This window comes from Neophocaena asiaeorientalis, unplaced genomic scaffold, assembly GCF_003031525.2.
Source record: "Neophocaena asiaeorientalis asiaeorientalis breed wild unplaced genomic scaffold, Neophocaena_asiaeorientalis_V1.1 scaffold418, whole genome shotgun sequence".
In the NCBI taxonomy this organism is placed as follows: Eukaryota; Metazoa; Chordata; class Mammalia; order Artiodactyla; family Phocoenidae; genus Neophocaena; species Neophocaena asiaeorientalis.
The window spans coordinates 4,756,554-4,770,177 of NW_020175731.1; the positions used below are offsets into that span (position 1 = coordinate 4,756,554).

Genomic DNA, 13,624 nt, shown 5'->3' on the forward strand with positions numbered 1-13,624 from the left:
TACTCTGAGAATTAAAACAGACAATGGAAGTAAAGTGCCTAGTGCAGCATCTGATGTATGGGAAGCTCACAAAAAGTGTAACTTGAAAAATAGGTAACTGTAACTTTGGGGCTGGGGAAATTAGAAGAGCCCAGGTGTCGAGGATGGAGACACAAGTATGAGCCCTGCCCCTGCCACCAGTGGCCTGCGGAACCTTACTTAACCGGACAAGTGTCCCTGGGACTTTTTTGTGAGAGGTTCAAGTGTAATGATGACACACAGGTCTACCTACTGGGGGTCAGTGGCTTCTCATCCTAACCGAAGAGTAGGTGAGCGCTTGGCTGCCGCACCTGTTTCACAGATGAGAAGCCAGAAACTCAGGAATCAAGGAACTTTGTCTGTGGGAGGGATGGGTAGGAAAGCTGAAACTTGAACGCAGACCTACCGGCTTCCAGTCGGTTCTCTGCAGTCTCCTGCCTTTAGCACTTGCGGTCCGCACCCTGTTTTGCTTCCCAGCTGTGCTCAGCTGGGCCTCTTCCCCAGGCAGTGAGCCATGGCAATGGCAGGACCTTGGTCCCCCCTGACCCCCCAACACCCAGAACTTGCCTCTCCTGGGTCTCATTTCCTTAATCCCTGCTCGTCCCTGCTCCCCAGGCTGACAGGTGGTGAACTACTTCTCTTAATCGTCAAGCCCAGCCTGGGTCCTCTTTTCTACCACAGAGGCTGTACCCAAGGGCCTCCGGGAGACGACACCTTAACCTCACGTGAGGTCTGGGGAGGGGATGGGGGAACCGATTCAAAGGTAGCACTGGGCTGCTGCCTGGAGAAAGTGTGTAGCAGGCCCCTCCCCCTTATTACCTGGCTTTCTCTAATGATAATAATGATCACGATAGTGATAATAATACCAAATACTCATAACGTATCTGTGCCAAGCACTGTCCTAGTCCGGCCTTAGCTCATTTAATCCTCACACACTCGGAAGTACATACTCTTATTATAGCCGTTTTACAGATAGGAACCTGGGGAACAAAGGGGTTAAGTAATTTGCACAAAGTCTCAACGTCTCAAAGTAGCAGTGGTGAGATTTGGACCCAGGCAGTCTGGCTCCAGAGTCTGTGTGACTATAGCCACAAAGCTTTGCCACTTCTCTAGCCTGCTCTGTTCTGGGCCTTTTCCGCATGATGAGGGGGCCCAGAAGCCACTGAAGGCCCCTGGACTTGGGTGAGCACCCCATGGCCTCGCAGTGCCCCCTCCCCTGGGGGTCCCTGACAGTCTCCCTGACTAGGTCCTGGGGCTTGCTAAGCTGCTTCGACCTTTGCCTTCTCTTTGTCAAGACTTGAATCCTTTGAGTCTTTGCAGCCCTCTCAAGTTCTCTGATATTCTTTTCCACCAAGAGGTCTGAACCAAGCCATGTGGCCCAACTACAAAGTGTTTTCCCTTTGGAGGAGAGAAGAAAAAAAAAAAAAAAAAAAAAGGTCAGCCAAAGCTGAAAATATGCTGCTCTGCTGCCCTCTGGCGTTGGGAGCCGGCCAGCACACCCAGCTGTGAACCGAGGCGGGGACAACAAAGCTTCTCTCCGGAGTAGAGCCCTGTTTCTTGGGTGAGAGAAAGGGAAATGGTGGGGGCCATGCATTTTGGATGCTGAAGAAGTGCAGTGGCTCTACTTCCAGAAACAAGCGAGGCCGACCCATTAACTGACTGGAAGCATCAATATATTTTCATGTGTCCCTTGGCCAGCCTCAGCCCTCCACAGTTGGAATATGAAACCCAAAAGGGACTACAGCGGCTAGTGAATCCCCCAGCTCGAATTTTATACAGGGGGAAACTGAGGCCCAAGATCAGGAACGCTGGTAACATCAGAGCCAGATTGAAAAGGAGCTTCTAACTCCAGTCTCCCTTCTTTCCTCCTCTTCCCCTCCTCCTTTTTCTTCTTCATCATCATCATTAAACTTTTTCCCATCCTAATTGTAAACACCGATTGAGCACTTACTGTGTGGGCCAGTCACTCTGCTAAGATGTGTCCCATTTCCTATAGCATTTAATGTATGCAATGATGGCAATAATAGGGAATGACAGTTTTAATCCATTTCGTGGCTAAAGAAACTAAGGCTCTGAGCGATGAAATAGGCACTCAGTTACACAACAGAATAAGTGGTTGACTTCCTGGCCTCGCGGAAAGACTTTCTACTCTGCTCCCTGCACTATATTAACGGCAGAGTAAAAAGAAAAAAAAAAAATCCCTGGAGCTTGCAGCTGAATAATACTAGTACAGACGTACCTCTTCTGTTGTGCTTTGCTTTACTGTGCTTCACAGATTCTGTGTTTCTTACAAATGGAAGGTTTGTGGCTGCCCTGTGTCAGGCAAGTCTATTGGTGCCATTTTCCCAACAGCATTGGCTCACTTCCTGTCTCTGCGTCCCAATTTGGTAATTCGCATAATAGTTCAAACTTTTTCATGATTATATTTGTTATGGTGTTCTGAGATCAGTGATCTTTGCTATCACTACTATGACTCATTGAAAGCTCAGGTGACGCTTAGCATTTTTTAGCAATAACGTATATTTAATTTAAGGTATGTACATTGTTTTTTCATACATAATGCTATTGCACACTGAATAGACTACAGTATAATGTAAACATAACTCTTATATGTACTGGGAAACCACAAAATTCACGTGACTCACTTTACTGTGCTATTCTCTTTACTGCGGTGGTCTGGAGCCGGACCCACAATATTTCCAACATGAGTCTGTATTTACTATGTACCAGACACTGTTCTCAACAAATCACACATATTAACTCTTTTAAACTTCTGTTGTTTCTATAAAGTATACTTTATTATCCCCACTTTACTTATGGGAAGACTGAGGCGCAAAGAGGAATAATTTGTCCTGGATGCCACAGAGGGTAAATATAGAGACAGCATTCAAGCCTAAGCCTGTGTGGCTCTGTTATCCAGGTCCTTAACCATGACCAGTCTGTGTCTCCCTGAGGCAAATAGGGAACCAGATCTGGGACAGATCTAGGAACAGACTCTGGCTATTACAGTCCCCTTGAGCCATGGCAAGGTCGTGTCATGTCTCTAGGACCCTCACCCTGGGGTCTGGAGCCACAGGATCTTATATAAAATAGTATCCCTATCTCCTTGCACTGCTTTGTTCTTCTTCAGGAGCTACCCGGCATTGTTATATATTTAAATTTATTTACTGTTTATTCCTTGTCACCCTCACTAGAATATAAGCACCACAGGCATGAAGACTCCACTGTATTCACCTCTCAATATCCAGTGCCTGGTAGTAGTGGATGCTCAGTACATAATCATGGAAACACCTTTGGCAGGGCTAACGGCCACGCCGCCCCCCACCAAGTCAGAAAGGGGTGCAGCAGGAAAGGGCTGGGGGCAGCTGTTATTGCCAGAATTATGGATAATTTTTAGGCAAAAGAGAGACTATGAACGAGTGGGGATGGGCTGCCTTGGAAGTGAGGTAACAGGACGACAACATGCTAGAGAACCAGGAAGGGTCTTGGAGGAAATCCCGAGTCCTGGCTGACTGCAATAGGATGTCCTTCCTCAAGCCCTTCCAAACTCGGGTAGTGAATAGACCCCATTTTCAGTGCTGATAACAGAGGTCCATTGTGCAAGGGAAGGCACTGGATTCAGGGAGAAAGAGAAGCTTGAGGAGAATTCAGGTGACAAAGTGGGAAGTCAGGTCCCATGCTAAGTGAACAGAACATGGCGCTGAGTCATCCCAGACTCCAAAGTCTAGGCTTTGGGACCGCAGAGGTCCTTGAAGAGGTAAAGTGTTTAGGGCACTGCCTAGCACGCAGCAAGAACTATATAAGCATTAGCTGGAATTACTACGTCTGTTCCCATTATTACTACCATAGGGAGCTCACCTTGAGAAGTGGGCTGGTTTTAGGGGCATGGAAGCCTTCAGGTGGGAAACTGTAAAGACAATCAGGCCGTCAGGCTCCAGCCCTCACAACCACTGTGCGCCCCACCCCCATACCTGGCAGGACAGATTTTGCGGTCCAGACCTGAGACCACAGAGTCATCCAAGCCCGAGTTCCAATCCTGAATCCACTGTTTCCTAGCAGTGTGTGTATTTGGGTTTGTCACTTAACCTCTCTGTATCTCAGTTTTCTCATTTATAATATGGGGAGACCCACAGTACCCACCAATAGTACAAATACTAAGTAAAGTATTTAGAATGATACTCAGTGTTAGTTTTTATTACTAACATAGGAAGTAGAAAGCTTAGCATCTCAGATCTATGGAAACGAGGCTCTAAATGGACCGTTATTACCGCTATTCAGATAAGCATCTTCTTTTGGTGGAATGCAGCTGTTTCCCGTCTGATGCCGTTATTATAGACCATGGAAGACAGTTCCCCACTCTGGCCACTAGATGGCATGCATGTTCTTTCCTGCCCCACCCGAGCAGGGCCAGAATCAGAAATAACGTGCAAGAGATGGAAAGCTACCTTTTTGTGGGCCACTCGGCTGCACCCTTTGCCTGCATTCTCATTTACACCCCGCAACAATCCCCAGATTAAAGGAGATATTTCACCAAAGATGCTAAGCATAGAGCCTGGCACATGGTAAGGTCTCAAAAAATGTTTGGGATGCTTTCTATCGCTCTTGCTGCTATTCTCCGTTTTACGGAGTTGGGACTGAGACACAGAGAAGATGAATAGGCAGCTGGGGCCTAGATTCGAAGCCAGACCTAACTGGCTGTAGGTTCAGCATCTTCTCCCCTAACCTTTCCTCCCTCCTTTCCCTCCATGCACCTAGAACTACAGTACACTCCTGCCTGGTTCCTGACTGCTTGGAACTTACAGTTCAAAATGTCCTGGTCTGTTCATTCTTAGGATGGCTCCACTCCCCGTGTGTCTTCTTTCTTGAAGGCCACATCCACTTAGGAGCTACCATCTGCGCTTTGCCCCGGGGTCCCTCTGCAGGACCCAGTCACTGTGGGTCACACAACGCAGACCCCATCTTCTCTCCCGCTATGCCACTGCTTCAGAACGAGCCCACAGATTTTTAGGTGCTGCAAGGCATCGTCAAACTGCCGGACTGCATTCATTCTACGTCACCAGTGGCTTTCAAATTGACTTTGGCATCAAACGGTTTTGCTGGGGTCCCTGGGGGGCCCTTTTGGGAGGGAGACTCATGATAGGAAGATGGGGTCAGGAGAAGAGAGCTCACGGGCTCATCTGTGCTTACAGTAGAACAGCTCTGTTTTACCTAATTTATATTCCGGAATATGCCTGAAACACATATTACATGAAATATTCTGCTGCTACAGTAAACCTTCAAAAACCACTCCACTATGCTACGATAGGCGGAGAGGAGATGAATTTTGAGACAATTCAGAGAAAATTTCCAGGAAAGAGAGTATGTTTAGGAATGTGTTTTCAAGTTAGTTTCCAAGGTGCTAAGTGAAATAAGTCAGACAGAAAAAAAAAAAAAGTTAAATACCGCATGGTATCACATCTAGGTGGAATCTTCAAAAAGAAAAAAGGTAAACTCATAGAAACAGAGAGTAGATAACTGGTTGCCAGGGGCTTAAAGGTCGGGAAATAGGGAGAGGTTGGTAAAAGGGTACAAACTTTGAGCTATAAGATGACTGAGGTCTGAGGATCTAATGTAAAACATAATGACTATAGTCGATAACACTGTATTGCATCAATGAAATTTGCAAAGAGAGTAGAATCCTCCCCCCACAAAAGATACATATGTGAGGTGATGCATGTGAATGGGGAGAATCCTTTCACCATGTATATGTCTATCAAATCCCCATGGTAGATGCTTAAAATACCTTAAAGTTTTGTTGATTATACTTCAGTAAAGTTGAATAAGTAAATAAAATTAGTTTCCAAGGAAAATAAGATTTGACTTTTGGGGGTTATCTGGGACCCCACTTGCCACCACCATGGACTTTAACTGGAGCTGGTCCCAAGCTTCTGATCTCGGTGAGGCCTTTGGCCGTGTCCTGCCAATCAGCTGCTCAGGACTTTGCCCTTTCTGTGTTGCAGTGCCCTGGTTCCCAAGAACCATTCAAGAGCTCGACAAATTTGCCAATCAGATTCTCAGCTATGGAGCGGAACTGGATGCAGACCACCCCGTGAGTCCATGGCCCCTCTGATGAGATTCTATTGGTACATCCCCTGCCGTACCAGACTCCTCGCCCTTCCTTTGGAGCAATGTGTCTTTGTTTGCTTGTACCACAAACATTTATTGAGTGCCTACTTAGACATCTTCAGCAACATCGTTACCATGGTTACTATTGTTGAAGCAAATACAGATTATTATCTACATCCAGAAACTATTGTTTATGTATCATATATGTATGTAAGTGATGTGTACACACACACACACACACACACACACGTAAATTATCTTTATTTCTGACTTGGTCCAACTCCAGAGGTTTAAATCAAGCGTTTGGGAGACACTAAACTACTAACAACTCTGCCAGGTACCGTGGAGCTATAGGGAGTGGTGACACTGGAACTGGATTTCAAAGTCTGAGAACAAGATGCTAGTCCAATAAGGAACTGAGAGGTTTTATGAGCTGAGGGTACAGCATATGCAAAGGCTCAGCGTTCTGAAAGTATCCGGAATATTTGGGGAATGGCTGGCTGGCGTGTTAGGTGTGAGCGTTTGAGAGTGTCAGATTATGAGCCTGGGTGGTGGGTTGTAGTCAGAATTTAAAAGATCTGATGTATCTGACAGAGAACTAGGACTGTGTCCCGTGTCCTTTAATATTTCTAAGTGAAGGACTGGGGTCAGGGACCTTAATCATTCCCCTTTTCTAGGGCGGAGGGTTCCAGGGAGGAGCAGCCCGTAGGTGAGAAATGCCACCATCATGTTGATGGTCTTTTATTCTCTGCCCAGGCAAATGGTCCCTCAATCTTTAAATGACGTGGAAGCTGTTTTCCTTCACAAAAGCGATGGTTACTGTAACTTACTGGGAGCCTCTGCATTTCATCAGGACTCTGTTTTCTTCTTCCATTTATGTGGTCTTTACAGTTGAGCAGGTTGTGAACTTGCTCTTCACAAGGGCTCTTTTCAGTAAGCAAAACTGACGTTCCCATTTTACAGACAGATTCATTAAGGCCCAACATGAGTAAATAACTTTTCTAAGGTCCCATGCTGAACTTTGGATCCTTTGACTCTTACCTCAGTGCTCACGGTGCCTGAGGACAAACATTTAGCCAGTGGCAGAAATTCAGACCCCTTCACAGAGACAAAGAGCAAGCTATTTCGGGGGTAGGCTGGCCTTTTAAAATATGAACAGTTGTTGTTCCAATTCAAATCGTAAACTCCTTAGAATGGACTCGAAAGTACAGAAAAGCATGAGGAAGAGAATGAAGATCATCCATAATCTCTTTTTTTATCTTATTTATTTCTCTTGGTACTATTCTGCATTTTTTTACACTGAGAAAGTGTTTTATAAACAGAAGCAAAGGTGAATTCCCCCCCTGCTCCTAGGCTTCAGAACAGAAAAAACAAAAATCACCTATGACACTGTCCAAAAGTAATCAATATTTTATTTCTTTATTTAGACAGACATGAATATATATGTGTTAAATGCAGTGCCATAACTTACTAACCAGCCCCCAACAGCAAGCTTGTAGGAGGTTTTCAGTCTTTCACTGTTATGATAATTTGGCAGTGAATCTTCCACCTGTGTGTGAACTCCCAGAGCTTCTTTGATTCTTACTTGTGAAGTTAATTAATCTAAGGATAGAAATTGGATTTCAGGCTCCTCACCTTTATTTTATTTATTTATTTATTATTGGAGTATAATTGCTTTACAATTGTGTCTTAGTTTCTGCTTTATAACAAAGTGAATACTCTCCCTGCAAAAACTAGAGGTAAAGTCGGAGCATTTGGATGCCGGTCCCATCTTCCTGGGTAGGATGCAACCCAGTCCCATGGAGCCCTGGGGATGGCCAGTGTCGTACAAGGAGAAGCTTTACATCTCCTTTGATGAGTCGGTGTCGGGCCTCTCTGCCCTGGGAGCAAAGCATCTCCAAAAATACTGTTTCTAAGAAAAGCTAGCCACCCTTGACCCCGTACCTGGTATGGGCCTGTCGGGGTGTTTTCTCCTCTTCCCCAGCTGTCTCCTCCTTCCCTGTCTCATGTCCCATCTGTTGGCCACGTGCCTGGCTCACGTGGCACAGTGGGGGAAGAGGCCAGTCCTCAGATATGGCCTGTTCCCTCTCTTTATCCTCATGTCTCCTCAGAGGCAGTCAGGGCTGGGCTTAAAACTACCCTGGAATTCATTGTCTTTACAGATCCAGCCCATATCTTTGGGTCCCTGGCCTCTCCATGTCATGCATTTTATCATAAAACTATAACTTATGAGGTACACAGTCCCCCTGACGAGGAGGCCAGGCTCTCTCTGTTCCTTCCTGTGGCTTCTCATCAGATCCCGGGAACTCACGGGCCAATGTCAAGAGTAAACCCTCCAGGGTGCTTCCCTGCAGCCTCTGGGCCTCACAGGGCCTGGCCTCGCTGTGAGGAGTGGCTGGGATGTCCTACCCTGAAAGAACCCTCCATTCCTTGTGGTCCCCTGGTGTTCAGGACGATCTCCCCCTGACCCCCTGCCCTGGCAGCATGGGCTGGCATTGGACCCAGCAACTCACTTCAGGGCCTCCAAAACAGCCACTTGGAGAAACGAGGCCAAGGGAGATTGTTCCTGAAATGCAGGGTAAAGGGCATTTGCCTTTCAGCTCGCTAGTGAAGCGGGGCCGTGAAATGGGGTAGCTGACCTTCTTTCTTCTGCCAGCAGTCTCCCGCCTTCCCTCCTTCCCTCCTTCCTTCCACAAACATTTATTAAGCAAATGACATTCACAGCTAGCATTTCTTACGCGTGGACTGTATGTCAGGCACTGTGCTAAATGTTTTATCCACATTTTCAAAATTTAAACGTTATAACCATCCTGGGAGGATTGTATTTTCTCATTTTCAGAGGGGAAATCTCAGACGAAGAGGGCTGTGTGGCCTCACGTGTATGTGAACTGTGTCCCAAACCGCGTAGAGGGAAGGGGGCTGAAATGATTCATAAGACATGGTTCCTGCCCTCCAGCAGAGTAGAGCAGGGAGGGGTGCCCACTCTTCCCAAGGGATGCCGGAGGGGACTGGGATACAGCTTGGCAGGCGGAATTCAAGTGGGTCTGCGGGATTCCCATTTCTAAAACGGACTCTCCTTTCTCTGACCATCTCCCAGCCTCTGTGCTCCTGTTCATGTCATTTCCTTTCTCCGGGACACTCTTCCTTATCCTCTCACTTCTTTCCCTGCTGGCAAACCTCTCTTCATCTTTTAAGGCCCAACTCATATATCCAGGTTTCCGTAAAGCCTTCCCCCTACTTCTTTCCCCAGGCCAAGCTTTTCACACTGATGCTGCAGAACTCTGTGCGCTGTGTTTTATACTTTGAACACAGAGTATCAGATCAAACTAAATTCACTGCCTCATAGGACTTCTACAAGGGTCATGAGCCTGATTCTCAAACTGTAGTCTTTGAAAAGAAATTCATGATCAAAGGGAGAAAGGCTGTATCCTAGAACCTCATTTTAAGAATTTACAAGTCCCATTATCTCACTAGAGGCTTTGGAAAATCCTGTAAAAATGAAACCCATTCAACCAATGCCCCTTAAGTTTATTTACCCATGGAACCCCTTTTTCACGGAATACCATGCAGTATTATCTTAAGTGGTAAGTGTTCCATGAAACACAGCTTGGGTGATATTTGGTTAAATCATGACACACAAAGTACATGATTAAACACCAGGTTTAATGAGTCAGATAGCATACAGTATCAGTTCTAAGTTCACTATCAGTTCTAAGGTTCGGTCCAGTTTGGGGACTGGAATGGTTAGGGAGGACTTTGGGAAAGAGGGAGGTCTGAGGAGAGCCCTCTAGTAACAAGGTCAATAGGGCCAACTGTTTATCGAACAACCCCCAAATCTCTATGGATTAACCCAATAAAAGTTCATTTCCAGTGTTGGTCAATAGGGAAATTGCTTCCTGCAGTCTTGGCAGAGACCAAGTCTCCTTCCATCTAATGGCAGAACCCTCATCCGGGTCTTGGCAGCTGTCTCCATTCTCCCAGGCATGGGAGAAGAAAGTAAAAATTACGCCCGGGAGGTTTCTATGATCCAGGATTCAAGGTGACTCACTTACCTTCACTCGAATTCCACTGACTGCAGCTCAGTCACAGGGCTGCTACTTCCTGCAAAGGAGGCTGGGAACAGTGGTTTAGCAATGTTCTCTGAAAGTAAGGGGGCTCAGATCTTGGGGAGCACAAGGAACCTCTGCCACACAGGCCCAAACCCCAGAGCTCCCTCCTCCAGTTTCCCTGGCACCTGCACCTGTGTCTAAGCTGAAGATCTGCACAAGGGGCGGCTTTCTGGTGGAGAAAATATTAGCTAATACAACTGCTTTTCTGTGTCTCTTTCTACTTCTTGATCTAAATCTCTCAAACTGCTTTTCAATCTTTCAAGGCGTGGATATTGATTTTCCCCGCTCTCCAAAAAGAGCCTCGCTCATCCCCAAGAGCAGGGAAGTCTTTCCAGTACTTCTCTCCTTCCCTCTTCCTTTGCCCATCCATCCTTCTCCACCCGAGAGCCCTGTCAAAGTCTGTTCTAAGGATTAGTCAGCTAGCTGAGTCATCAAAGACTTCCTTTAAAAAAAAAATTATTTATTTATTTGGCTGCGCTGAGTCTTAGCTGTGGCACAAGGGCTCTTAGTTGAGGCATGCATGCGGGATCTAGTTCCCTGACCAGGGATCGAACCCAGGCCCCCTGCATTGGGAGCATGGAGTCTTAACCGCTGGACCAGCGGGGAAGTCCCTCATCAAAGACTTCTTGCACTTCTACTAAGCTGCTCTGTCAAAGCATAATTTTTAAAGAGATACAGGTAGATAGTGAACATCTGTCAAAAATCCATTGACTCGGTTAGTAAGGGAAACAACAAGATGACAAGGATGGTGCAAAGGAAGATACAAGAGACCAAAGCCTATATATGGTCGTTGAAAAGTAGGACGCCAGAATGAGACTGAAAAGGTGAATACACATGGTTAACGTCCTATAAAACAATAAGCCATCACCATGAGTGTTTTCTATTGGAAAGAAGTCATTTGCAACTTGATCATAAAATAAATGTTTTGCAACTTACCAATCTTCTATAAGTCAACATCTAAGTTTGAAGAGTTTGGGCCTTACTAGTTGATTGCACATCAAACAAATATACCTGCCCCAGAGCATACAGTGAGCTTGTTAGCCAGTGATCTAATAGGACTTTGAAAAGGCACACAGTAATTTTTTTTGCCTAAGTTTTGCGTAATTTTTCTTAACAGCTCCTACTCAGGAGTATGCTAAGTACGCTTTGCCCTGAAAATCCAGTGATAAGTAAAATAAACAGATTCCTGAGTTTAGTAATTATTAACAAATATAATGACTGAAAGGAGGAACACTCAATTCGCCGAGGGAACCTATTGTAGAGGGAAACCAATAAACTTCAGGACAATCAAGGTAGGTTCCTAAAAGCTGAAACCAAGTTGGAAAGACCAAGTAGTAGCTTGTTAGTCTGAGAGAGCGTGGAAGAGTGTTCCAGTCAGAGGGAACAGCATGTGTGAAGGCCTGAACATGGGAAAAAGCATAGTGTGTTCAAAGAATTCAAATAAGACTGATTTGGATGAATTTGGAGACGTAGTATACAGGCAATTGTAGTTGGAAACATAAGCAGGGCCAGATCACGTACAACCTTGTGCACAAAGTTAAGGATTTTGGACTTTATCCTAAAAGTGGTAAGAAGCCATTGAAAGTTTGTAGAGCAGAGAGAGACCCTACCAGGTTTGTATGTTGTAAGTCTCCTTGGGCCGAAGTGAGGGAGGGGGTTATGAGGAACAGACAAAGAAAGGCCACTTGGAAAGTATTTGTAGTAGTCCAGGAGAGAAATGATGGGGGCCTGAATCAAAGTGTAGCAGTGAGATTAAAGTAAAAAGGATAAACTCAAGATATTTGGAAGGAAAAATGGACAAAATTTATCAAATGTGAAGAGGAGAGAGGTAAAACAATTCCCAGATTACTGACTTGGGAAGTCAGGTATCCGAATCTTTTCCAGGACAGTCTTCTTGGCCTTATTGGTGGTGACCATGGCCAGCAATGCAGAGTGGGCAAGAGGAGGGGTTGTGGTCAGCACTGTCCTTGTCTATTGACTTGCAAGTCTTTGGTGAGTGTCTACGGCATGGCGATGGCAGGTACTTAAAAAATACGACTTTGAACTTCTTGTCTCCTGTGTACCATCCTTCCTCCAGTTGGTGTGGGACTGATAGAATGCGGAAAGCCTCTCACTATTGCCCCAGATGCAAAATAAATCGCAAGGTAAGAATTCGGCAGATGCTCTTTTAAAAGCCCAGGGATGGATGACGGGACTGAGTGAGCCATTCCAGAGTACATCCTTTTCATATTCTGAGCCAGATTTCTCAGCTTGTGGATTTCCCACCATTGTGGACAAATGCATCATTGTTTCACTGTCTCCTTTGTACTCAGAATTTTACTTGATACCCTGCTTACATTACCTAATCTAATCCACCCGACACTGCGAGGTAACTACCGTTACTAGTTTCATTTTACTGATGAAGAAACTAGGGCTCTGAGAGGTGAACTAACCATCCGGCCATGCTCCTAGGGATTGAATGAGTGAGTAATCCAATCCAGCGTGTTCAACTTCAGTAGTCTAAAGATGGCATTTCTGAGGTTTAATCTCCGCCATGATATCAAGAAATGATAAAGATCTCAGTCTAGAAGAATACTCACTCGGAAGACTTTTCCATATGGTTACAGTCTCCCCCAAATCCCCGCTGAAGCAAAAGCACAGACTTCAACACCACAAGTAACAAAAATGCTGAGATGAAAGAAAGTGATTGTTTGTGGACCGCAGGTGATGTTACCACTTCGCACCCTGTAGAATTCTCTCCCCTTTCTCCCATCCATTTCTCCTCTCTTCCCCCTCCCCCTCCCCACTCCTTCACCAACAATATATTTTCCTGTCAAAACGTACTTGGTTACATGCAGTGCGACCAAAATTGCTGCTATTAGCTTAATTGAGACAGGGTGATTAGTCATCACCAACTGTAGCTTAATTCAGAGTGTGTTCCACATGTCTGCGGAGGCCCGTGGTCACCTGGCAGCCCAGAGGATGCAAGACCAAGTCCCCGAGATGCAGGCGGAGATTTTCGCTGCTAACTGAGAGAACAAAAGTCTGTGCCGCCTAGTTGGCAGGGTCCCTTCGCAGGCTGATAATGAACTTCTTAGAAACTTGAGCTGGCAAAGGACCATGGTTAGAAACCTTCCCATATAGAAAATCTTTGTATTATATTATATTTGGATGTGTTGATGTAGCTCAATGTATGAATCTGCTGTCACCTCCCATAATCATCTGAGATGGATTTTTAATATTATTTAACTTTTCTTCTAATTATAAAAGGAGTAGGGATAAATTAGGAGGTTGGGATTAACATCTACACACTACTATATATTGAATAGATAACCAACAAGGACCTACTGTATAGCACAGGGAACTATAATCAATACTTTGTAATAACCTATAAGGGAAAAGACTGAAAAAGA

The 13,624-nt window shown here is 45.4% G+C and overlaps 1 protein-coding gene across 1 annotated transcript in view; it reads left to right on the plus strand.

Annotated features, from left to right (window-relative positions):
• PAH (phenylalanine hydroxylase) overlaps positions 1–13,624 on the plus strand; it is a 69,327-nt gene that overhangs the window by 30,340 nt on the left and 25,363 nt on the right. Inside the window, exon 4 of the mRNA XM_024732157.1 lies at positions 6,018–6,106. Coding sequence (XP_024587925.1) covers positions 6,018–6,106 — 89 coding nt within the window. The remainder of the gene's footprint in view (positions 1–6,017; positions 6,107–13,624) is intronic.